Raw genomic sequence first — 27,404 nt, 5'->3', positions numbered from 1 at the left:
CACAGGCAAACTGAGGCTCTCTGGGGAACGCTGGAGATTTCTCGTAAATGGAGGTCAGGGTAGCCCCTGCTGAGGTGAACCTCAGCAGCCTGTACAGCTGTGAGGGCAGCTGCCCCTCTGAGAACACAGTAACTCCAGCCTCAGCACCGGGCTTCATACAGCCCTGATTTTTTTTTTTTTTTTTAAGTAGCAGGAGTAAAGGCACATGTATGCAATCCTAGCACTCAAGACAGGAGGACAATAAGTTGAGGCTAGCCTGTGCTATCTGCCAACATTTTCTGAAAAATAAAAACAACAATCCAAACACATGCAGGGTTAAGTGCCCTGAGCATGTACACCTACCACACTCCCTGAGCAGCTGAGGGTGACCTCCAACTTCTAAACCTCCTGCTTTCACCTCCAAGTGAGGAGATTACAGGCATGTGCCACCACGCCCAGTTGTTGGCTCATTTTAAAAATGTGCACGGATGTTATGACTGAACGTAGGTGTGTATTCCACTTAGATGTTTGGGGCCAGGGAGGCATCAGGTCCCCTGGAACTGGAGTTTTGGACATCTGTGAGCTGCCATGTGGGTGCTGGGAATCCTACCCAGGTCCTCTGGATGAGCAGCCAGTGCTTTTCCCAGCAAAGCCATCTCTCCAGCCCCAACCACACCCAGTTTCCTGTGGTGCTGGACATAGAGCCAGGGCTCTGTGCAGGTGAGGCAAGGGGGGTACGTCCCCGCTCCCTGGCTAATCTTTTTTCTTTGAACATATATAGAAGTACACGATTTTCCACATTTCACTCATTTCCATATCTTAGAGCTTATTTCACATCTGCTTGCAGAGAGCCTCCTTTGCTAAATGTCTGTGTCATACGATGTCTGAGGCAGAACTCTGCATGTGTGCACATACCAGCCCAGAGACTTCTGCCCTCATTTGTCTTGATTGTCTTTCCTTGATCTGAACTCTGATTTCTTCCTGTGGCACCTAATATTACCCAACCATCTTTCCTAGGCAGACACAGGCTCAGGACAGAGAGTTGCCCACACTTCAACACTGTTCATTCAGGAGGGGACAGAGAATGTTCCTCCAGGAGATCCAAGGAGTAGGGTGCAGGAGGAGATGGGGCTACTGCTCAAGCCTCACTTTCCAGACTCCTGCCTGCACACTCCTGCACCCTCTCTCCTTTCACTGCCACGTCTATAGTCTGCTGGAAATAACGGAATCTCCGCAGGAATGTCAGACGCTTTTCTGTGAAAAAGTCACAAACATTCTAAAACTCTCATGGAAATGCAAGAGATGAAGATTAGCCAAAAACAAAATCAGCTGAGTGTGGTCACGCACTGTTACGTTCATTCAAACACGGAAGGATTAAAAGCTTGAGGCTAGCCTGAGCTACATAACAAAATTGTCTCAAAACCCAAGGGCTAGCTGGGAGAATGGTGGCACACTGTTAGTCTCAGTACTTGGGAGGCAGAAGCATGTGGACCTATCTGAGTCTGACTGAGCCAATGATTACAGTCCCTCACCAAATACCCTGCCCCAATCCAGACTCCACTGACACCAGACACTTAGAGAATTGATGACAATTTTTCACAAACCTTTCCAAAAAGAAAAAGAAACACTTCTCAATTCATTAGATGATGTCAATAAAATCCTAAATTCATTAGATGATGTCAATAAAATCCTAATACCAAAATCAGACAAAAGAATTTAAGAAAACTGAAAAAAAGGAAACCATAGACCACTATCATCTAAACATATAGGAAAAAACCCCATAAGACACTAGAAGCTGAATCCAGCAGCATATAAAAGGGATATATATACAAAGACCAAGTGGGTTTCATTCCAGAAATGAAAGTGTGGTTTAACCTAAACTTCAATACACCAGGGCCGAGGATGGAGCTCGGCTGCAGTGTTTCCCCGGCATGCCTGAGGCCCTGGGTTTGATCCTCAGCATCAACCAGGTGTGGTGATACACATCTGTAATCCCAGCACTAGGGAGGTGGAGACAAAGTCAGAAATTCAGGGGGGTGAAATGGCTCAGTGGGAAAAGCAGTGAGCCTGAATACCTGAGTTTGATCTCCAGAACCCACTGAGGAGGAGAGATCTGGCCCCTGAAAGCTGTCCTCTGACCTCCACATATGTGTCATGGCACATATATGCCCCCCCACATGTAGGTATCATATTATATACACAATAAAAACTGAAAGAAAAAAAGAAGAGTCGGGGTCACATAATGAGTTCAAAAGAAGTTTGAGCTATGTGAGATCCTGTCTATAGGAATAAAGATTAAAAACAGAACAGAGGGGCTGGAGAGATGGCTCAGAGGTTAAGGGCATGGGCTGCTCTCCCAGAGGTCTTGAGTTCAATTCCCAGCAACCACACGGTGGCTCCAACCATCTATAAGGACACCTGGTGGCCTCTTCTGGTGTGCAGATGTACATGCAGGCAGAATATTGTATATATAATAAATAAATAAATCTCAGGAAAAAAATTTTTATTTCTAGATACTAGGACTGAACTAACTGAAAATAAAATAAAAATGATTTCTTTACAACAGCACCTAAACGAATCACTACTTGGAATACATTTAACAAGAGAATTAGAAACAGGTATGCTGAAAATGTCAACACATTGTTGAAAGAAGCACAGAAGAGCTATAAGAATGCAAAGCTGTGCACTCAGAGGATGGCATGATTATGAGAGCAGCACTCCCCAGACTATCTGCAGCCGACGGAATCTCCGCAGGAATGTCAGACGCTTTTCTGTGAAAGAGTCACAAACATTCTAAAACTCTCATGGAAATGCAAGAGATGAAGATTAGCCAAAAACGAAATCAGCTGAGTGTGGTCACGCACTGTTACGTTCATTCAAACACGGAGGGATTGAGAGCTTGAGGCTAGCCTGAGCTACATAACAAAATTGTCTCAAAACCCAAGGGCTAGCTGGGAGAATGGTGGCACACTGTTAGTCTCAGTACTTGGGAGGCAGAAGCATGTGGACCTGTGAGTCTGAGGCTAGCCTGGTCTACATAGTGACATCCAGGCCAGCCAGGAAAAATAGTAAGGCCCAGTCTAAAAGAAAGAAATAAACCAATTATGCTGATTTTGTTTTGTTTTGGGGACAGGGTTTCTCTGTGTAGCCCAGGCTGTCCTGGAACATCCTCTGTAGAGGAGGCTAGCTTTGAACTCAAAGATCTGCCTGCCTCTGCCTCCCAAGTACTGGAATTGAAGGCAGGCACCACCAGGGTCCAGCTTAATTAAACTAATTTTAATAAGAAAAACAAAACAAATACTAAAGAAACAAAAACTAAGGACCAGGATGTGGCTCAGTGATAGAGCACTTGGCTGCTGGAGAGATGGTTCAGCAGCCACAGCACTTGTTGCTCTCACAGAGAACTGGGGTTTGGTCTCCAGCACCTACATGGTGGCTCACAACCATCTGTAATTCCAGTTCCAGGGGATCCAAAGCCCTTTGATGCCCAAGGGCACCAGGTAAGCAATGGTACATACATAAATATATGTGCCGGCAAAACACTCATACACATAGGATAAACTAAAAAGTGAGCAAGAAAGGATATTTTCTAAGTATGAACAAAGTTCTGAGCTCCACCCCTGGAACTGAAAATAAACCTATAAATAACAAGAAAAGGAAAAAAAAAATGGAAGAAAGTTTCAGGCCAGTCTCCTGATTTTACTGTTTACTTGTCTGTCTTTGCAGTACTGAGAATCGAACTCAGGGTCTTAATACACACTAGGCCAGTGCTCTGCCTGTGAGCCCACCATCTCTCAGCTCAAGCCTCCCAGCTTCAGGCTTGCTATGAAGCTACGGCGGCCGTGAGTACCGTGCTGGCACGAGAGAGGCATCGGATCAATACAGCACAATTGGAGTACAGAAATAAAACTGCACACTTATGGCCATTAATGTTGACAGCGGTGCCAAGACAACTCAGGGAGAGAGGAGTCTTTCCAGCAAATGGTGCCGGAACAACGGGCTACCCAAATTCAAAGGACTCAAATTGGATCTTTTCCTTATACCATAAACAAAAATTGACTCAAAATGGATCACAGACCTAACAATGATAGTTAAAACTGCAAAACACTTAAAAGAAAACAAAGAAGTGCCAGATTAGGCACCGGTTCCCTGGATGTAATACCAAAGGCACGAGCAACAATGGATAGACAGATTGAATTTCATCAAAATTAAAACCATTTTGTGCTGTAGCCATCACCGACAAGAAAGAAAAAAGAAATGCAAATCAAACCATGCCCACTTTACACCCATTAGAATTGCAATTATAAACAATAACAAGAACAAATCCAGAAATGACAAGTATTGGTGACTGATGTGGAAAAATTAGAGCCCTTGTAGCCTGCTGATGGCGAAGTCAAATGGTACAGCTGCTATGGAAACAGCATGGCAGGTCCTCAAAAACTAAAAAACAGAATTACCATATGATCCATCAATTCCAATTTGGGGTACATACTCAAAAGAACTCGAAGCAGGGACTTGAGCAGATTGCGTGCCAGTGCTCACTGCAGCATTATTCACAATAGCGAAAGAGTGGAAGCTATCCAAACGCCCATCAATAAACTAACAAATCAACAAAACGTGTAATTTATACAAAGCGAAACATTATTTAGCCTTAAAAAGATGAACATTCTAACCTGTGCTACTACATGGACAAACCGTGAAACAATTCTATTAAGTGAAACCAGACAGAAAAGGAGAACTGATTCCTGATTCCACTCCTGTGGGAAACCCACCCTGTGTAGTCATGCTTTCAGAGATGGGGTGGAACGGCAGTGAGGAGCTGGGAGACGAGAAGAAACGTGCTCAGATGAATGGTGGGGCTGCTTGCTGTATAGCACTGTGAACAGGCTTAACGCTACCCGAGTGTTTAACGATGAAAACTGCATGTTATTTATATTCGAACACAATTTTTAAAAAGACAACTTACAGAATGGAAAAATGTTGCCAGGCCAAAAACCTGATAAGTGCTCATAAGATATAAAGCATATTGTGTCCAGAATATATAAAGAGCTCTTACGACTCAATGAGACAAATAATTAAAATTGAGTAAAATATCTGAATAAATGTTTCTTCAAAGAAGACATAAACAGCCAATTAGCACATAAAAAGAGGTTCAAAATATTTAAAGAGAAAATTAAAGTTGAAGCCACAAAGAGATAACAGTGCTTTGTATGCATTAAAACAGAGCAGTAAGAATGTGGATAAATTAGTGCTTTGGAGATGCTTCATAAGAGTTGAGTTCAACCGCTCAGAAACCAGAGAAAAGGGCTGGGTGTGGCTAGCACCTGTAATCCCAGCCCTAGGGAGACAGAGGACAGCAGGAGTCCTAACACAGTCCTCAGCTGGCCAGCCAAACTGAGCTAAAATGGTGAGCTCCAGTTTTAATAAGAGACACTGTATCCAAAGACAAGAAAGGGCTAGAGAGATGGCACAGGGCTAAGAGCATGTGCTGTTCTTGCAGAGGGCCCAGGTTCAATTCCCAGCACCCAGATTGGAAAGCCTAAGTTTGATCCCAAGGACTCACACGGTAGAAGGAAAGAAATGATTCCTGCAGTGGCTCTCCAATTTATGTACTGTGGCACAAGCACACACATACATGCACATCCTCTCTCTCTCTTTCTCTCTCTCTCTCTCTCACGCACGGAGGGAAGGAGAGAGAGAGAGAATGAATCTAATAAAAAAAATCATACTTAAGTGAAAAAAGCTAGTCATAGATGATCACATATTTGTTTTGTTGTTGTTCCTTTTTTCCAGACAGCCTTGGCTGTCCTGGACTTACTTTGTAGACCAGGCTGGCCTCCAACTCACAGTGATCCACCTGCCTCTGCCTCTGGGATTAAAGATGTGTGCCACCATGCTGGCAAGCATGTATTTGTTATCTGATTCTATTGTTACAGAGTCCTTGGATAGCTGGAATGGCCAGAGGAAACAGAGAGTGATCAGGAAAAAAGAAAGGTCTGCATGAGTGTTTCTTTGGGAGGTGCTAAGAACATTCCAGGTCTACTGAAGCAATGGTTTCCAACTGTGAATTATATATTATGTGAGTCATCAAAAGTCATCCAAAAGAGGAAGAAGATGGGGAGGAAGAGAGGATGAGAATACTGGAGTGAGGCAAAGGAGAGGAAACCAAGCCTACTGTTACACCCCCAGGAAGAGCAGCCAGCCTGGCAGAAACTGGCTCATACTGCCGGGACAGCACAGAATATGATAGGTCAACATCCTATACTCAGTTGAGGAAAGGGTCCTTGAGACTGCCAATCATGCGGCATGTCTGTGAGGGTGGACATGTCTGTCCACCCTCACAGACACCAAGAGCCTTGCCTTATCTGTGCCCCTGTATCATTACTTATTTAGAGTTTTCCAGACACTAACATACATTTTACCCAAACACACTTTTATGGAGTTTTTGTTGTTTTATCTGATGCTTCTGCCTGCATGGATGTATGTGCCACGTGCATGCAGAGCCCCAGCAGAACCGAAGAGGGTGCCGGATTATAGACGGTTGTGAACTGGTGTTATAGATGTTTGTGAGTGTCATACTGGTGCTGGGGACCACACCGGGGTCTTCTGCAAGAGCAGCAGCTGAGCCACCTTTCCAGCCCCTAAACAAACCTAACTTTACTCAAACTTACTTTTCCTTCAGTGCTGGCAATGGAAGCCACACGTTACACATTAGGCATGATTTCTACCACCAAACATTCCCATCCCAATCAATTTACCAATCAACAACAACAATTTCAACTTCATAGCATCATACTGAATGCTGGAAAACAAGCTGAAGATTAGTGGTGTTTAGTTTGTCATTAGGGAAAATCTGACAGTTCCAAAATACAATGGCGATAACTAAGTATGTCCTAGCTGGTACTGCTGCTATAATATTGAAAAATGGGAATGAACATAGTTCACAATGCTGCATTAAGAAGTCATATTAAACTAGGACAAAATCAACAGGGCCGAAAGAAGGCTACTGGCTCTAAAGTCAGACCACGGCAGAGGGATGAACCGGAGTTCGGAGGCCTCTTCCCCTTACTAGGTGTAACCTTAGGTGAACGGCCCAATCTCAGTGTCTAAGCTGGCTTGTTGGCCATGTACAACTGCCATGTACCACAGACACCCCCCACCAAGGTGCACTTGCCCGAAAACAGGACAGCCACCGAGCCTGTAGTAAGAGGAAGAGCCCAGTAGGTGGCACCATTGCTCCTGATTTCCCAAATAACCAGGCGAGGCTTTAGACTGGACACAGGGAAAAGATTGGAAAGGTTTATAGCCTTTTATTAACCATTATTGACACAGATTTAAAAATAAATGTTTGTAAACCCAAACTGTTTAAATATGAATGATCAAATAACACTGTGTTCAGGCTTAATTTGGGAAGGGGCTTAATTTAGGAAGTAATGAAGAGACCCTGAGGCTAAAAAATAATAAAAATAAAAAATTGCAGGCCTGCTGCTTCAGGGTTAAAACAGTTCACCCTGAGCACGTGTGTGGCCAAGGTTGCAGAAGGTACTACTGAATGAAGAGGACTCACCAGAAAGCCGAACTTTGCAACAAACGTTTAGAGAGCATGACAGAGAGCATGACACACTAACAGAACTTTCCAATGGAGGGCAGGCAGGTCTGCAGTGGCCAAAAAATAGTCTTTCTTAACAATGAAAGCCTTGGTCACAGTTTTCAAGCTAGGGACAAAGCCACAAAGGGCTCATTCTTGAGTCCAGCCTGGTCTTTATGCCCTGGACGCTTGGCCCTATTCTGTGGGAAGCCACCACGGGTCTCAGCACTAGGCCCCAGAGCCCGCCCCAGGAAGCTCTGGCCCTTCAGAGGGGTTTTCAAATGCTAATAAAGCCTTGGTCCGAGGCCCAGCTGTCCAGACAGGGGCTAGAGGGGCTCATTTTCCCTCCGGTTCCCTAAGTCTCCTCACCAGGAGAGACTGGAAATCCTGGGGTCAGCCCTGTTCTGTAAAGGGCTGTTCCTGGTGGGGGTTGGGAGTGGCTTTGCAGCCTTCCTTCCTGTGAGCCCTCAGGGTCCATGAAAGCTCACCGTTGGCCATCAGAGCCCAGCCCTCCCTGAATGCTAGAGCGTCCAGAATAGCAGTGCCTAAAGAAAGCCAGCTCCAGTCAGCGCCATGCCATCCCCTGCCTAAAAGGACACACTAATCCACAGAGCACATTCCTCAACCACTCCCTGGCAAATCCTCTTAAAACTGTGTTTGTGCATGTGTGTATGTTTCTGTATGTGAGTCTGTGTACGTCTGTATATGTGTGTGTCTGTGTGTGTGTATATTTGTGTATGTGTGTGTCTGCATGTGTCTGTGTGTGTGTATATTTGTGTATGTGTGTACGACTGTGTGTCTGTGTGTGTGTATGTTTGGTGTGTGGGTGTGAGTGCGTATGTCTGTGTTCATGTTGTATATGTGTGTGTTGTTTATGTGTGTGTCTATATCTATGTGTATGAATGTTTGTGTATGTGTATGTGCTTGCGAGCCTAGTGCTGAATGGGTGTGGAAACTGTTATGGGTGCCTCAAATTGACCTTACCCCTTCCTACCTCCCCAGAGTCCAGCTTTAGTCCTGTGGCCTGAAGCCTGACTGGCCAGGATATAATAAATTAGCAAAATCTAGGGAAACGGGTTGCAGGAAACAGCTATTGTTTGAGAAATAATTAGTCCTGCTTTTGAAACACTGAAAAAAAATGTGAATACATTCTCCAAGGGTTCCAAATTCATCCCAACACTGGAGCAGGTGGCTGGCTGCCCGCACTGTGCTACATGGGAAAAGCAGGGCCCCATCCCCGTGAGGCCCTTACAGCTAAGGTGCTTAGAGCTGGAGGGGAGGAAAATGTTCCTCTGGGGATCGTGAGGCTGAAGCAAATGTCTCCACTGTTCTTGGTAACTTTGCAATCAAGCTTCTCATGGCACAGCAACCACACTGTCTCAGGAAGGGGTCTCATCTTCCTGTCTTGTTTGTTCCTACATGCTGTGCTGGGAACCAAACCCAGGGCCGCGGAAAGGCAGGGCAAGCACTGCGCCCTGGAGCGGCTCCCAGCTCATCTTCTCTTGCTCTGGTGCTCACAGACCACAGTGGCAATCAATGCCCACGTGTGCTCTCTAAAGACTCAGGCTGGGCTCTAGGACATGCCAGACACCTCCCAGACTGCTGAGGAGGAGGGGCCAGTTAGGATGTGATCCACCTATGGAAGAGCCAGGATGAAGCCAAAACACATGGAGAGGATCTGAAACTCCATTCCAAGCTGCTGCTGGGACCGTTGGGGCAGCTCAACGAGCTGGACCCAGAGTTCTCCTTTGAAACCAGAAAAAGAGCCCCTTCCCGGGGCTGCAGTTCACTTAGGGGTAGCTTTCTGGGAACAAGCATCACGACTCTCCAGAGGTGGCCCCGGACTGGCCCCAGGCTTCTTTCCATAAGCTCACCCCAATTTTGACAGCTCTGGCAGGGGCATTTTCCTTACTCTAAGTTATGCTGGGAGAAAAGTGGGATGCATACTTTTAACAGATAAAGGCCTCACCAGGCTTTAGGAGGGCACAGACAGTCTCTGTAGCCCCCAGCACCCCCCCATGCTAACCTCATTTGGGGGAAGGGGTTGACCCAGCATTGAGGGCTCTACACTGTGGCCCAGAGTCCTAAGACCCCCTCCTCCAGTCAGCCCGCTCACCTTTCTTCAAGCTGAGTCTTACCCTCTCCTTCAGGGGATCAGATCCAGCTGTGAGTGAGTGCCTCAGCAGAAGCCTGCAGGCCTCTGCCCAGCACCCCATCCCCAAGCTACAGCCAAAGTTCTGTCCTGTAGCAGGCTCACATCAGAAACAGAGAAAGCAGCTGAATATGCTGATGTGCACACATGACATAGGAACAAAGCAAAGCGGGTTCTGGGTAATCAATTCTCCTTGACCTCCTCCTACAGGGGGAGGAAAAGATGGCGCTCTGGAGCTTTGATGCCTCAGTTGTACAAACTGCACCCCTGCCTTTCTACACACATGCACACAGCCGCCCTGCTGCAGGGCTTCCAGACAAGCTACCAGGGAAGGGTAAAGGTACAGCCTAAGAAATAAGAACAAGACAAGCAAACAAACTATGTGCACACAAATTTCCCATATGGATGGTCAGCAGGTTCTTTTGTGGTTAAAAGGCCAAGTCCTTCATAACTGAGCTGCTGAAGGTAGACGCCAGTTATGAAGTTCTTCCACCTTGGTCAAGTGGTAGAAGAAAGAATTTCCTCCTCCAACCACAGTGGACCACCTTTTGAAAATTCAGAACCATAAAAAGTTCATTTCAGTGGAGTTCCTGATATTAATTGGGCTCAATGTGGCTGTAAAACTCTGAAAGGCAAATCACATGATGAAGAGGGAGAAAGATGAGGGGAGATGCAAGTCTGTAATCCCAGCACTCAGGAGGCAGATGCAGCAAGATTTTTGAGACCCTTTCGCAGAAACGAAAGAAAAGCAAGAAGAAATATACAAAGTATTTGTTAGCGAACAGGCTATTCAGCTGGCCTGCCTTCAGGGTCCTAGCAATTGCCGTACCCAAGTGAGCCAGGTGAGTACCAGATATAAGGACCCTGTGTTAGTATTTTGGAACACAACCTGCTTCTGGATTACCCAGCAACCTATGATGTCATCATGTGTCTCCAACCAGGTGGCCACACCTGGAAGGCGTGGTTACCTTGCCTCTTAAGGGGACGACTCCGACACGTGGTCTCTCTCTTACTCCTCTCTTACACACTCTCTCTCTGCGCCCCTTCCCTTTCTCTCTCTCTCTCTCTCTCTCTCTCTCTCTCTGTCTGTCTCTCTCTCTCTCTCTCTCTCTCTCTCTCGATGTCCTGCTCCCCCTCCCTCCTAATAAACTTCTTGCAGAGAATATCGGTTAACCAGCCTCATGATTTTTAACACCCTGGCCACATCCAGCTCTCACTCTTGCTTTTCTCTCTCTCTCTCTCTTCCTCCTTTCTTCCTTGTCCCCTTCCTTCCCTCCCTTCTCTCTGTTCTAGGTTCCCTAAGTCCCCACATTCTCTCTCTCTCTGTCCTGGGGGGCCCTTTCTCTCTCTCTCTGCCCTCAGGGCTCACTCCCCTCCCTTTCCCCTCAGTAAACCTCCTTTAATACCACTTCTGTTTGCATGGCATAACCCCTCAGGGGGTACACCTTGGCATGGACCTGCCGTGTCCCTACCCCCCACTGTATCAGCATTATGTACCACAACAGTTTCCTTCTAGGTTTTGTTTGACATCAAAAGGAGCTGGAAAAGATTAGAAATCTAACCAAGGGAGATACAAAGCTGTGCTCCTAGGAATTTTTTCAAACACCTTTCACTTGATCGGGGCATGACGGCACACATCTTGAATCCAGACACTTGGAAGGCAGAAGCAGATGGATCTTTTGAGTTCCAGTCCAGTCAAGGTTACAGGGTGAGGCCCTGTCTCAAAAAGACCAAACTAAAACAAAACAAAAGCCCCTCCCTCTCCAGCCTCCTTCCTCTTGCTCAAAGTCACAGTCAGAGAGGATGGAGTACACAGAAAATCCCTTTCATAGTCAAGGAAGCTCAGTACACTGCAAGGATGGGTGACAGCAAAGAAGCCTGGACCCTGGAGAAGTGCAGACAGTGGAGCCGAGGAGAGCTGTTGGTCAGAGATGGCACGCAAAGGCACATGGGTAAAGAGCGGATCCTGGCCGTCTGCACCTGATCCAAGCCCGTCCACTCTCAGCTAAAGGAAAGAGAGGAAGCTTAAGAAACTCTACGTGACCTGACTGTAAGAGGGAGTAATGGTGACTAGTGATAATATTTTGGTGCTTTGGTCAGACTCCTTGCAGGACCAAGGCTGAAGGCCGGAAGCAGGGCTTGCCAAGATCCAGGGTCTGCTGAGCCTTGAAGTCTCCGGCCTCAGAGAACTTCCTTATTATTGGAACTGAGGCATCTTTGAAGTCCTGAGACTTGGAAGACTCCTGTGACTTCTGTGGACTTTAGAGGCAACACAGCATCTTCGCTGGTGCCGGGCTTCTGGCAGGTGAGAGAGAGCAGCAGTCCCAGCCAGCAACCCCAAGAGTCTGCATTCCTTCTTAGAGGGCAGCTGGGCTCAGGCACCAAACTGCCAAATGCACAGATCACATTACCTGGCAACCCACTTTAGGAACCTGTCCTCAACTGAGGGGACATAGCTGTAAGCTGCAGTCACATGTTCCTTTCACACCATTTAAACTGGGGGTGGATGGGGCTGGAGATGACCCCAAAAGCTCATCAAGACTGTCTGCCATGCTACTTCCATACAAGGGAACACACTGTCTGTCAAAACATTGCTACTGAGCTCAGCTCCAAAGACTTCAAGCTGGAGGTCATTGTAGAGGTGACCTTCACTCACATTGTATTAAGGTGTGTCTCTGTATATTCGATTGTTAATTGCTAAGCTGGCAGTGAGCTAAATGCTAACAGATTCTGGTATTGAGAAATCTCCTGTCTCGATGTTGTATAAAAATTACTCCCCCAATTCACTCTGATTGGTTAAAAAAGAAGTTAAAGAGCCAATGGCAGGGCAGAGCAGACACTAGGCAGGACTTCCCAGTCTGGAGGTCCCGAGGAGAGAGGGAGAGGAGGAGAAGGTGGCTGGCGTGGTAAGGAGGTGCCCGTGGAGAGATGGCCATGGGGATTCGGCCATGAGGCTGGGCCTGGAGAAGGAGAAAGTCGCCGGGCCATGAGGAGGAGGTCGCCATGGAGGAGTTGCCATGGGGACAAAGATGGAACAGAGGCGGCCAGGGACAGGCTAGAGGACAAGTAACAGGGCACATGGCTGGGAAGTAGCCAGGCTAGCATAGTCAAGTTAGAATAGAGCAATACCTGCCCAGCTATGGTGCTTGGAGTTCATTATAAATGTGTTCAGTCTCTGTGTCACATATGGGAGCTAGAGCGGGCATACAACAAAACCTTTAATTATTACACTTGGTGGTGCACAGCTGTAATCCTAAGTACTTGGGAGGCTAAGGCAGGGGGACTGAGTTTGGGGCCAGCCTGGGCTCCATGATAACTTTCAGGCCAGTCTCAGCTAAATAGTGATATTGTCTTAAAAATAAAAACCATCAAAGACTTCAAAAAGATGACACTGGTACAGAAAGTAACTTATCGCATACGGTACTAAGTAATAGCTGTCCAATTAGTTTCTGTAGGAAGATTTGCTCAGAGACTGCCCAGGCCTCTGACAAGGTCTGCTTCATTTTCAATTAGTTATCTTCAGAGTTATCAGGCTTATCAGAAGGTTCACTGGCAGACAACTACAGTGACTGTGAAATTTCTTCTACAGTCCCGCTTCTCTAATGTGGCCACTTTTTTACATGTATTAATTTGTGTGCATGAGAGAGAGAGAGAGCCAGACAGGCAGGCAGGCAGAACACAGTGGCAGCGAAAGGACAGCTTGCAGGAGGCGGCTTTCTCCTTGTGGGTCCCGAGCATCTCGGTCATCCTTTGCCCATCTTGCCAGCCACACTTTCCTGTGAGGACGCATAATCAAATTCCCATTTCTTTTTGCTTCTGGGCTGGGATTAGAATTCAGGCCTTGGTATCCTACTTCCTTTCTTTTATCTTTTTTTTTTTCCATACAGTTTCTCTGTGTAGCCCTGGCTGTCCTGCAGACAGGACTCTGTAGACCAGGCTGGCCTCAACTCAAGGGACATGCCTTCCTCTGCCTCCTGAGGGCTGAGTTTAAAGGTGTACACCACCACTGCCCAGATCATATTTTCTTTTTTAAAAGCAAAAACATAACTCTACTCTAGCCATTGTTCTATGACCTGCTTTTTTCATGTTTCCAGCATCACCTGGTATTTTAGCAGTAGCAAAAACCGATAAAGTTATGGTTGGGAAACTAAAGTGCTCCAGCTAAGACAGACATTAACAAGCAAGTGAACTGAGTGGCCTGTGAAAAGATGTAAAGGACACAGACTTCAGAGTGCAGTCACCACTGCTCAGTGTGGGAGGACTCAGACATGGCCAGCGGAAGCAGACAGCCTCCTGTTCTCCTAAACCATCAAATCCAAACAAGGTCTGCTTGGAGGCTAGTAGGCCCAAAGCTAAGAAGAAACTGCCTGCTCTCCAGAGAGCACCTCAGGGTGCGCTGCAGGCAGAAAAGGGGCCATAACTGCTGTGGAGTCCAGCTGGTCTCACAGGGTTGCCCAGCCTGGCTTTGGATTCCTGGGCTCAGGTGATCTCACTGCCTCAGCTGACTGAGTAGCTGGGACAGCGTGTATTCCACCTCACTTCCTCTCTGGTTCTAGCGTCCTGGAAATCGCTCTGTGAAGAGTTGGACATGCTCCTGGACCCTCATCAGAACTCTGGAGAGACAGCCATACCTGCCACTGGGTCTTTCCCCTGATGCAAAAGAAAGGCTTGGAGCTGGGATCCACTTCCAGGGACCCTAGGCGGGGCTGTGTCTGGCTTACAGGTGCCTGTCGTTTCCTACCAAGAGAGCTGGAAGTAAGGAAGGAGGCCAGCAGCAGTCCCTTTGTATTTCCCCCTAATAACAAAACCACATCTCTGTAGGAAATTTCAATATGGCAGACAGGTACAAGAAAGGAAGTAGCAATGACCCCTAGCCCCCAACACAGTCAGTGCCTCCATGACTACCCTTTTTTAGTCATCCACATCTCCACGATGAGGACACGCTAGTAGTATGATTAGGACCTACCAAGATACAGTACTGTGCTTTGTTCAGGAGGTGGAGGCAGGGGGATCAGGAGCTCAAAATACAATGAGTTCGAGGCCAGCCTGGGATACAGGAGACCCTGTCTCAAAAAAAACCCAAATAAGCAACAACCAAAACAAGTCCCCACGAACAGTATTATTGCGTCCATGTGTGGTGCCAGGCAGTGAGCCTTCAGTTCCCATAGCTAAAACTGTGCTTCTCAGATGAAGTAATCAAGTCTTTGAGGAGATGTACCGGTTTGACCTAATGCCCTGTGCATTTCACCTTGCTGAACTGGGGATTTGAACCCAGGAAGCCTGATACTTGGGGCCCTGAAACATGGTTCCACCATCTCCTCTAAACCCATGGCAATGGTCATCAAAACCAACCAAACGAAACCAAATTTAAATAAATAAAAAAGCCTATCATGAGTGAGAAGTCTGGCTCTATCGCCTCAACTCTCCAGCTGTGCTTTCTTCTTGCCGTGGCCTTCAGTGCCCCCTGCAGGGAGCACCTCTAAAATGCAGGTGACATAAACAAAGAAGTCACATTCAGCTTGAAAGTTAAGCAATTAGGACTCCACAGGAGAGCAGAGATGAGAGACCCAGCCTAAGGGTGAATTATCTCAGCTTAATGTCTGTTAAATGGCTTCTTTGTACTAAAGCTCCAAGGGGCTCACAGTGGTCTGCAAGTAGGATACAGACCAGGAAAGCCAAAGCAGCTCAGCAGGAGACACATTCCCTCCCTCCTCAGGGAAGCACTAGGCTACAGTGATCCCTCAGGCTGGCTCACAGAAGGCAGCAAGGCATTTCCATTCTCAGAGTCTCTCCAACCTCAGACTCCAGGCGGTGGCCTCCTCTGCACTTGGGTATTATTCAGAGGTGGGGGACGTTTTCCAAGTGAAAAGTTAGGCTTTTCAGTGAGTGGCCAGATACTAAGTCTTTGTGGATTGCATAGGCCATGTAATGTTCTGTTTTGCTTTTCTTTTCTAGAGTTTGAGGATTGAGCCCACACCCTCACAGATGTGAAGCAAGTGCTCTACCACTGAGCTACACCCCAGGCTCAACCATTTACCTCTGCTGTTGTGGCATGGGCAGCTGTGGCACGGGCAACAGACACAAGCACTCCCATGCAGTCTCCTGTGCATAGCAGGTGGCCATCAGAATTTGGCCTGTGGGCTGTACTTGGCAACCTCTGCTCTCAGCCTTCCTTAAAAATGCTTGGATTTATTAGCTTGGGCTAAACCACTTAGACTTTGGAGCACATGCTCATTTCTGAGGACTGACCTGTTTTCCTTCTGTGGAGTAGGAATGCAATCTTTCAGCTATTAATCTAAAATCTTTGGAAACGCAGAGAAAGTGTTTTGACTTGCAGTTGGTCAGTATTACTAACAGATGAAAGGGGAAATATTTTACAGAACCATAGCAACCAAAAAAAGAGGATAAATCAGCCAAAGGGAAAGAAAATGTCAGGAAAATAAAAAAGACTAGGAGGAAGAAAAATGATGCTAATGTAAGCAGGCAGCTCCATTTGGCTTTGGTTAGCTGATGGGGCGATGAGGGCAGCTTATCCAACCCGGGAAGCAGAGGACTCAGCTCTCTTCGGTGAGAGGAGCATTTCCTTTCAGAGCTTCACTTAAGTACTGGCATCCACACCTGGAAGCTGGGATCTGTGGCAGGGCAATGTCTTACCTGGGCGGGACTCAGCTGTGTGGTGGTGGTGTGGAGAGGGGCAGGAGGAAGTACAGCCTGATTCCCTGTGAGAGCTGGAACAGTAACACTGTTGTGTGCTGCTGAGCACAGGTATGGTGAGGACCACAACAAGATGTAGCAAGGGAGGAGGCTGCAAGCCTCGGTGGTTAGAGTTTGGGGAAGGCTTTCCCTGAGTTAAGGTCCCAAGGGTTAGGAGGGCAAAGCACGAAATCTGCAAGTGATGGCTGGCTCCAACCTTGCATAGACCCTCAGCATCTTCTGGAAAGACCTCTCAACATGCCCTCTTCCTAAGGGGCTGGGGAGATGACTCAGTGGTTAAGAGTACTTGTTGCTCTTCCAGATGATCTAGTACTCAAAGGGCAGCTCACAGCCATATGTAACTCCAGTTCCAGAGGATCTGACGCCCTCTTCTGGCCTCCTAGGATACTCAGTATGTCCGTGATGCACTTACAAACATGTAGGAAAACATTCATACACAAAAAAACAGTCAAAATGCAGGCACCACAGTCCAACCAAGCACATCTTATTAAAAGGAACAAAGTCTTCATTCTCCAAGCTCCTCCTGCCCCCCTCTCTTCTTAAAAGGCATTTGCAGCTTTCCACTGCCCTTAGAATCAATTCCAGACTCAGTCCTGACTTGCCTCGAGGCCCAGCACTTTCCCATCCAGGCTGCGCCTCCAGCCACACGTGCAGCTTGGCCTTTCCTCTCCCCTCAGCTGGCTGACGGAGGCTCTTTCCCTCCTCCAGGGGCTCACACATGTTTCCCTCTGCCAAAAATGTCTTTCTCTTCCTTCTTGCCTTCAGTCGGTCTTCCGCCAACCCTGTGATCTAAAACGTGCCACCACTTTAATGTTTCTGGAGCCTTTGCCTTTGCCCTCCTCGGTGCTCCATAGAATCCACTTCTCATATGGCCTGTCTCGTCTTCCAGTCACTGTCTCCATGTTGGGACAGGATCCTGTCTCTTTCCCTTTGGCCTCCCCAGCATCTCTAGAGCCCTAGTGTGTATCAGGCACATGAGGAAAATAATGCAAATGAAGAAAAATGCTCTTTTCCACCAGCTCCTTCCTCCTGCGAGGCTGGGCTCATTGGATGTTCTTGGAGGCACATGCCTGAAGCTGCTGGGCCTCAGAGAATCATGAGAATATCTGTTTGCGTTTTAAAATGAACAACTACTGATTTTATTTATGTGATTGTTTTCACTTTTTAGACAGTGTCTCATGTTGTTGAGTCTGACTTTGAACTCACTGTGCAGCTAAGGATGATCTCAAGTTCCTGATTCTCCTACCTCCACTTCTGACGTGCTAGGATTACAGGCATGTTGCCTGCCATGCCCTGTCGGCTACAATTTCCTTTATAAACAGAAAAAAAAAATGTTTAAAAACCAACTCAATGGTGCCAGTCTGTCAGTGCCACAGACAGTTTAACTGGTTGGTTGCCCCCATCTGGCGACTGAGGAAAAGGTCCCGGGAAAATCTCCCTGTCTCCCTATTGGAGTCTGAACTGTCATGAGGTTGCCATTAAGCAGCAGCAGGCAAAGGCACTCGAACCTCCCCAGTGTAGACTACAAAGCTTGGGACAGTGTTTCTCCTGAAAACTCTAGTGAAACTGGCCTGGAATTTGTGGTTAAGGCCTACCAATGGCAGAACTGAAAGAATCCACCCTTCTCCTGCAGAACTCTAAAGCACAGCTCAGTACTGGCGGAGGGGCGGGGAGTGTGGGTTAATGAAACCCAGAGGGCGGGTAAGAAGAGCTGTCGCTGTCGCTGGCCATCTGATGAGAAAGCATAAGCTGATCAAAACGTTAAGTGAACAGGAAGGAAGAGGAACTGGCTGTGAAGTAGGAAAGACAGACGCTGAGATGTCTACTCCTGAGTACTGATGTGTTTACCACAAAACCTTCCTAAGGGCTCTGCCAGGGGCCAGAGTTGGCTCTAAATCTGCAGGAGCAGGTGAAATGAAAATGTCCTACAACTGGAACATTTTCTTTTCTCATGATATTTTTCTACTGTCCCAGGCCCTGACCAGTAAACAAGGTTCTTTGACCTCTGATGCCTTATCTTTGTGTTGCTATAGCAGAATCCCTGAGGCTGGATAACCTATAACACAAAGAGGTTTATTAGGCTCACGATTCTGATAGCTGGAGGCTATGATTCTGGTGAGGGGTTCCTAGCTTTGTCACAACATCTTTGATGCTACCAGAGAGTGAAATATTCCCATTGGGCATCTGTGTTTGAATACTCAGTCCCCAGCTGGTAACAGTAGGCTGTTAAGGTTAAGCCAGCCTCTCATTCTAGCCCACAGCTGTTTCTTGTGGACAAGACTGCACGTGTTTCTGCTACATCTTCCTTGCAATTTAAATCTCTATGAAACTGTGAGCCAAAATAAGCCATTCCTCTCTCAAGTTGCTTTTCTCAGGTATTCTATCACAGAAACAAGAGAAGTAGCAAATACAATCATGAAGAAGCAGGAGGTGCCAGGTGATGGTGGCACACGCCTTTGATCGCAGTGCATGGGAGGCAGAGGCAGGCGGATCTCTGCGAGTCTGAGGCAGGAAGGGAATGAGCAAAGGAGACCAATGTGTAGCTGGCCTTGCTTTGTCGTAGCTTGCTCTCTCGCCAGATAGCACAGAAAGGTCCAGTCCCTCCAATGCTGCCACACCACAGACCTGTCTTAAAAGAAAAAGCAGTGCTGCTCCAGCTTTTGTATACTCTGAGGTGCAATGAGCCAAGGCAACCCTCTCCAGAATACGAGAAAGCCATTTTAAAAACGCAAGCCACATGCTGAGAAAGGCAGACCAGATGCCAAAGAACATCCTCATCCCTATTGCTGAATGAAAGCCAACTACGCCAGGAACAGCTCCTCTTCCGGTGATTATACAGGGTGTCCTCACAGGGCACTCTGGTCAGAGTGCTCACCCACTTGGAAGCACAGCCTATAAGATGCAAGAAGACAGGACACCGGGTGCCTGTCCTTCTGCACTTCCGCTAATGCCTGGCATGCCAGGGTGACTGCACATCACCATGACTGAGGTAACAGGTGCCTCTACTGCCCCATGAACGACTGATTTACCCTTCGGCTTAAGGGATCCCCTCCCCACTCTCTGTGGTTGGAAGAAAGGAGCCACGGCCACCAACAAGGGTGTCAACTGACCCAAGCAGACCCATCTGAACCCTCTCCAGGCCTGCCATGTAAGTGCTGGGAGAAACAAACTTCCACCTAAGTGTCTGCAAACCAAGAGCTTGGAAGCAGGATGAGTGTCATCCCTCCCAGCTGATGAAGGACACCCTGCAACACAAGGCCAAAGCACAGGACCACAGCCCCAGACGCTGAGCACACAGATCAAGCACACCTGAAACCCTGCATGTCCAAGTCACCTGAGCACCTAATTCCAGGTTTACTATCCAGCCCCACTACCACACAGATTCTGCTGCATTCAGAACAGGGCTTCCAAGGCAAGTACCTAAATCAACCACATAAAATCAAGGAGCAGCCAGACATGAGGTACCCACCTTGGATCCCAGCATCTAGGAGGTAGAGGCAGGCAGATCTCTGTGAGTTGGAGGCAAGCCTGGTCTACATAGTGAGTTCCAAGCCATGCAGGGCTACAGAGTGAGACCCTATGTCCAACCCCCCCCCCAAAACAAAAACAAAAAAACCCAAACCAAATCAACAATAACACACACATACACAAAACCCAAACCAAATAAAACAACAACAAAAACAAACAGAAAACAAAAACAAAAACAAATCACAGCAACACCTGACCCAAGTTTGTTCCAGGTTGTATATAATGTGATCTACATTATAAGTAGTCAGGAAGGCTTGGCCTCTATGGAAGTCCCTTCCTTGGCTGCTCGCGTTTCTGCAGCTTAGCTTCCCAAACTTAGCTTAGCAAACTTTCCAGTGGACGCTCAGAGCTCAGTTTAGGGCCCATCTGACTCACTCTTCAGAGCAAACTCCAGAGGCTGCTGCTGTGGTCTGATGGCTCGGAGTGGACGCTGCTGCCCCGATTCTACACCCACCACAGTTCACTCCTCCTTCCTTTGCTTGCCACTGGCCTGGTGCTAAAAGCGTGCCTGGTATTTGGATCTGGAAAAGCAGGTCTCAACACTCATTTGACTATACTGCTCAACATGCCCTCACATGCAGCTGGGTGGGGAAGAGAGTGGAGCACTCTGTATGAAGCTAATGGGTTTAGAGTGGACAGAAAGGCAAGACCATCAGAATTCCGATGCCATTTACACATGTAGGGGGCATCTGTGGACATACCAAGCAAAGAACATACATGTTCTGTATAATATAATTATGTGCGACCGTGATAGAGCATAACCACACAGGGGTTAGTGAGAGCTACAAACCACAAGGAGGGGCTCTATCATCGGCCCAGCATGCTCCACTCTGGGAGCCTGATCAGCCTAAATCTAATCTAAAGAGCCGTTAATCATACTACGTAGATTCTGCACCTTATTCCAGGTTTACTATCTGGCCCTGCTAAACCACACAGATTCTACCGCATTTAGAACAGGGCTTCCAAGGCAAGTACCTAAATCAACCACATAAAATCAAGGAATAACCAGGCATAATGGTACACACCTTTGATCCCAGCATCTAGGAGGTAGAGGCAGGCAAATCTCTGTGAGTTTAAGGCCAGCCTGGTCTACAAAGCAAGTCCAAGGACAGCCAAGGCTGTACAGAGAAACCCTGTCTCAAAAAAAAAAAAAAAAAAAGAGTAAAATGAACATAAATGAATATCTAGATACCTGCCATCTTAAGCCACTAATAAGATTTTGTACTTTCTTTCCCTCACACATCTTACTTCTTGTTGAGTCATTTAGTATCAGTTTATCTATAGATACTTCAGCCTTTATCTCCCAAGAACAAAGCCATTATCCTGTATAATCACAATACCACAAACATGAGAAACTTCACAAACACTAGCATTTCACATACAGCCCACGTTCACATTTTCCCAGTTGTCCTACAAAGGACCTTTTTCTCCTAGGGTCCATCAAGGATCAAACATCGATTGTGAACCACCAAGTTGCCTTGAATCTGAGACAGGTCTTGCTAGGTTCAGGAATCCAGGCAGCTGAGCTGTAGAATGCCCCACAGTGTTCCGCATTGGGCTGTAACTCCCGCGTGGATCCAGGAAAAGCGATACTTGGCGCCTCTCTGCTCGGCTTGCAGCATGTGGAGCCACACGGTAACGCTTTGTTAGCAGCGCCCGGTAGTGCGTGATCCTCGGGCTGAGGCACATCTGCTCAGACCTTCCTTTGGCAGGATGGTCCTCACCCTTCTCTCCAAGATGTCTTTATTTTTGTTTTCTGTATAAGAGTATTTTCCTTCATGTACGTCTATACACCCATGAAATCCCTCAGCCCATGAAGGGAAAAGAGAGTTGGCTTCCCTGGACCTTGGAGATACAGGAGGTTGTGCTGGGAACTGAACTCAGGTCCTCTGGAAGGTCAGTGCTCTTAACCATGGAGCCATCGCTCACCCCCTCTTCTTCCTATCAATAAATATGTAATCTGTAGAATGAGTCTTTAAGTTCTTGTCTCCTAACAACTTTTTTTTAATTAACTCATTATTTACTGAGGATGAAGGGGCATGCCATGACGCATATGTGGAGGTCAGAGGACAATCAGAGGGAGCTGGTTCTCCCCACCATCTGGGTTCCAGGGATCAAATTCAGGCGTGGCAGTAAGCCCCTTTACCCACTGAGCCACTTCACCAGCTACCAAACACTTTTTTAAAATGTAATAAATTAGATTTATTTGTGTATATATGTGTGTGAGCACATGTGCTCTGGCATATGTGTGGAGATCAGAGGACAACTTGGTAGCAAGAACCTTTACCTACTGAACCATTTCCCCAGTCTCCTCACCATCTTTTTTTTTTCAAGAAAGTTTTTTTCTGTATTTCCCTGGATGACCTGGAACTCACTCTCTAGACCAGGCTGGCCTCAAACTCACAGAAATCTGCCTGCTTCTGCCTCCTAAGTGCTAAGATTAAAGGTGTGTGCCGAAGCCACCACCACTGCCATCACCAGCATCACCAGCACCACACAACCTTTTTAACCAGTTAAAGAAAAATTGACCAGCTTTGGCTATATATCAAGTCTGTCCAAGCCTGTAGAGATGGCTCAGAGGTTAAGAGCACTGGCTGTTCTTCCAAAAGTCATGAGTTCAATTCCCAGCAACCACATGGTAGCTCACAACCATCTATAGTAAGATCTAGTGCCCTCTTCTGGTGCACAGGTACACATGCAGGCGGAATGCTGTACAAATAATAAATAAATCTTTTTTAAAAAACTGTCAAAAAAGGGAGGGGGAGAAACAGTCACTAGTGAGATTAATTCTGTATGTGAATGAATATTTGCAAAGAAAATCATATTATCCACTGATTTGCATTATAATTTCAAAATGATTTCACATTAGAAATTATTGGCATTTTGTAACATCTATTTTCCACTTCCCTTATCTCTGTCTACCTAAGCAGGTACACATATGAATACATTAACAAGCAGTAGAGTACCTGTTTCTACAAGCAAGCCTCATCTTTAGAGCCCCCATTCCCGTAGCAGATCAAATTCTACATCAAAGAACGATCTATTTTCAAAGTTAGACCTGGTGGCACAGGCCTATAAGCAGGCTAAAGGGTGAGTTCACGGTCAGCTTGGACAACTTAATGAAACCCTGCTCGAAAGAAAAAATTTGCAGGCTGGATACAGGTCAGTGTCAGAGCACTTGGCTTTAAGACCCAGATTCAATCCCCATGTCATAATACACATTCTGTCTCTCCTCACTTTCCCCTCTCCCTCTCTCACCTGGGTATAGGTATGAAACTAATCCCAGCACTTGAAGGCTAAGGAAGGTGGATCTACACAGTGAGTTTCAGGCTAGCCAAGGTCATTATGCAAAGTGAGAAAAGGATGGGAAGGTGGAGGAGTAAGAGGGAAGCAGGCTAGGCACCAAATCAAAGAAACAAAAATGTAGGTCATGTAAGTACTCTGAACACTAGCCACAGAGAAGTATTCAGGGGCTCCGAAGCCTCCACAGGCCGGAGGATTCTGACAGACTGAGCTAAGAAAGTTAAGAACATTCCCAGCATAGAGGCCTTACCCAAGATCCATTGCAGCAGTCCCCAGTGGGCACTGGGAGCAAAGGGCAATCTCTTGGAGGGCATTCGAACAATTTAACTCAGTTCTGATTTCAGTGTCCCTCCTCCCTGCGAGGGACAGGGACAGCTCCAGTCTCTACTATTCTCCCAGACTGAGCCAAGATTAGCCTGTGTGCTTGAGGCCCAGAAACAGACGCAGAGACAGCCAAGCCACTAGTTAGGACGGACGGCAACAGTCCCCAGGTATTGGGACACTGACATAATCATTTGTCTGCTCAGGTCCACATAGTTTTCCGCCCACAAAAGGACTCTGTAAACATCGAAACAGACCTGTAGGTTCCCAAAGCCCACCATGCTGACAGCCACAGGACTAGCACAGCAGCCAGCCTCTGGGCTAGTACCTGACTGGAAGACGTATCGGGCCAGGCCCTGCATCAGCTCTGCGGGCCATGTTGGTGGGGCAGACTCCCCAGTTTCTCTCTTCAGGCGAAATGTCAATTCAAAGCCAAAACCACTTGGTCCGTCTGTTCCTGTAAACCTGAAAGGAATGAAAGACGTTTTCAGTTTAACTGCCATAGACAAAGTTCTGCAGGCTCTGTGTGGGGCCTCCACACGGAAATCTCCAATGCAAAGGAAATCTGAGGGTGAAGAAGTCTCTCCAAAGCCTGCTTTACCCTCCAGTGAGCGGACGGTGTACACGTTTGACGCTATCCCAGCCAAACTCCCATACTGCTGCTCGAGTTAGAACTTCCAGATTTTGCGAGTCCTCACTTTTTCACACTCCTAGCAGCCACTGAGTTTGCTAAGGATACACGCCCTGTGATCCCACAGTATGGCTGTGGGCTCTGTGAAAACATGGCTTTCTTCCCCCAACCTCCAGGGACAGCAGGACTTCAGTGCATCCTTCACTGCACTCACTGGCCTCCTGAGTCAGTGTCTGTAGACAGGTCCCAAGGCAGACGGAAATACTGAGTGGGCCCCTCTCTGCCTAAGGTCGGTACCCTATGTGTCAGCAAGCACTGCTTTCTCTACCCCTCCAAGAGCACCCCTCGGTCACTGGACCCCAGGGTAACACATTGACGGGATAGGGAAGATGATAGCTTGTGTGGCCACACTCCTCAGCATGACCATGCGCATAAGATCTGAATGCCTACATCTCTTTGCTAGGAAGTACTCAGGAGCCCTGAAGTCTCAGGGAAGTCCGGGAAAGATTACCACCAGACAGGGCAGTGATGTCTATCCAGGAGCAGAGCCTGGTTGGTGGGGTGCCACACCTACTCAGGTGAGGGAGGTATCCAGGGAGAAGTCCCCAAGGAGTCCATAAAGCTTGGCAGGATGAGAAGGGTTAAGAACTAAAATATGTTCATCATGCAATTTTGAGTAATTATATCTTGTACAAACATGAACCACAATGACTCTACACGTGTAAACTCCCCAGCATACAAACACAAACCATAAACTAAAATGACAGCCAACACCTTCCCTCTACCTCTTGAGAGCTGAAGACACAATCCCTGTTCAATCCTGGAGCTCCTTGCAGCATCCTTCCTTGGCTACCATCCCCCAGAGGCCAGGATGGGAGACTGGGGAGAAAGAAACCCCCATGCCTCAGACACTAACATGAGTCTCAGCTTCGGCTGTGTGGGCAGGTGTGGGTGGATCCCACCCCCAGGCCCTGAGATCCCTTGGCAGAGAGATCATTCTGAGAAGCTGCCTTAACTCAAGAGGCATCCTTAGAAACCATCACAGTCAAATCCAACCGCATTTTAAGGAAGTCTATGTGGTTTGCCTGTTTTTCTGGTTACCATGTAGGAAGCAGAATCTATTTAGAGGTACAAATATGGATTTTTGGAAACAAGGCTACAAGTTGCTTAAAGTGACACTATTTACACTATTTGTTTCCTTGATGAATTGCCATGTTGGGGTCAAGTCCACAGCTACGTACAGTGAGGATGCAAAAGCTGCCTCCCAGAGGCCCCAGGTTTGGAAGAGTGTGAAAATCCACTTATAAGAGATGGCCTTTAGAACGCTGAAAGGCTGGGGCGTGGTGGTATGCAGCCTTTAATCCAAGCTCTGGAGAGGCAGAGTTCGAGGCCAGTGGTTTTACACAGTGAGTTCTAGGCAAGCCAGGGCTACACAACCCTGTCTCAAAACTCAACAAATAAACAAAACTCTACACAAGGAGATGGGTCACTAGGGCAAAAGGAAGATCTCAAGCAGCCACCAATTAGAGACGGCTTTGTAAAGTGCATTACACTATTATTCCAAGGCTTTTATCTTAGGCCAAGGAAAATACATGATTTCTAACCACAAAAACTTGAGGAACAGACTAAAAGGAACATACGCGTTAAGGACCAAACAGTGGAGAATCCACGGATGCAGAGAGAAGTCACTGAGTCATCTGCACTAATACCACATCTCCCTGGGGAGAGCTGTGTGCACACACATGTAGGGGTGTGCATTCATGCACACACATGTGCACGCCATCTGCCTCCACACGGGGTGCTTTCTAAGCCAGCTCTGTGGTGGGCAGGCCAGCTCTGACTTGGCTGAGAAGGAGGGACAGCCCCAGCCAGATGGTCTCCACCTGTGTTTGATTACCACCCACCAGGCTGGCTGGACACAACCTCACTACTCTGAAACATGAGTTTGGAATGGCCCAGCCTCAGGGTAAACACACGATCTGGGCCTGTCAGATTTCCCTTCCAAAGCAGGCTGTCCAGGCAATAACAGCCAAGCAACAAGAGCATTCAGTGTCTAAAGTTCTCCGCAGGGGCTTGGCTTGGTCCGGACAGATCACACAAAGGCTTCTCTGCCAAAGAGGGTATGTCTGACCAGAGAATGGAGTCACTCCAAGGGAACAGCTGTCTTTCATGTCTTCTAGGATGAAACATGAGAGCAGGGAGACATGTTCACACACACACACACCACACACACACACACACACACACACACACACACACAAAACATGTTCACGCCAATAACTCACATATACTCATGTACCTATACTACATATATACAAAAAATAAGTTTGTAAAGTAAAAACGTTATAGTAACTTAATTAACTTTTTAAAAAGTTTTCGGTAATTGAGTGCAACCCATGCATCAGTGTTTAAAAGTCTGCAGAGGGGCATTACAATGTCGTTCCCAGGCCGTCAGACACTCACCAGACTCAGCCAGAGCGAGCTCCTGCATGCGCCACTCACAGCCAGGCTTCTCCATATGCACACGTGTTTTTGCTTTGTTTTGGTGATGTTTGTTTGTTTAGGATATATTCATTAGGCATATGTGCATGTGTAAGGGGGTCAGGGGAGCACACGCCCTGGCACAAATGTGGCCATCAGAGAACAGGTTGCAGGGGCCAGTTCACTCCTTCCACCATGTGGATCCAGAACAGGCTGTCAGGCTTTCAAAAGTCGCCTTTCTCACTGAGCATCCTACCGGCCCTCCTGAGAGACCTTCTATGCCAGACTTTCAGCTTATCTTTTCTTTGTGTTTTGTTTTCCAGACAGGGTCACACTAAATATACCTGGCTGGCTTGAAACTCACTGTCAAGACCAGACTGGCCTGGAACTCAAGATCCACCTGCCTCTGCCTCCCAAGTGCTGGGATTAAAGGTGTGTGCCATCATGCCTGACAACCTTTTCCCAGGTTTTGATATACAAATATGGCAGTGTTAACAACTGTATACAGTATCTGATAGATTAACATGCTGTACAGCCTTGTAGCCTAGGACTGACAGTGCCAAATGGCTGTGCTGTCAGGTTACAGTACATAGGTTTGTGTGAGTATACTATATGATGTTCATAAAACAGCACAGCCCGATGATACATTTCTTACAACTTCCCCCATTAACCAATATATCAGGGTGAATGTCTCACAAGCACGTGAC

The 27,404-nt window shown here is 47.2% G+C and overlaps 1 protein-coding gene across 2 annotated transcripts in view; it reads right to left on the bottom strand.

Moving 5' to 3' along the window:
- Positions 1-27,404, bottom strand: part of Sufu (SUFU negative regulator of hedgehog signaling) — a 94,941-nt gene that overhangs the window by 41,818 nt on the left and 25,719 nt on the right. For both annotated transcript variants that reach the window (XM_021650382.2, XM_021650389.2), the window contains exon 3: positions 23,914-24,050. In XM_021650382.2, coding sequence (XP_021506057.1) covers positions 23,914-24,050 — 137 coding nt within the window. The remainder of the gene's footprint in view (positions 1-23,913; positions 24,051-27,404) is intronic.

The sequence above is a fragment of the Meriones unguiculatus genome, chromosome 1 (assembly GCF_030254825.1).
Source record: "Meriones unguiculatus strain TT.TT164.6M chromosome 1, Bangor_MerUng_6.1, whole genome shotgun sequence".
Lineage (NCBI taxonomy): Eukaryota > Metazoa > Chordata > Mammalia > Rodentia > Muridae > Meriones > Meriones unguiculatus.
The sequence above is the reverse complement of the archived record's forward strand: the minus strand, read 5'-3'. Positions and strand labels throughout refer to the sequence as shown.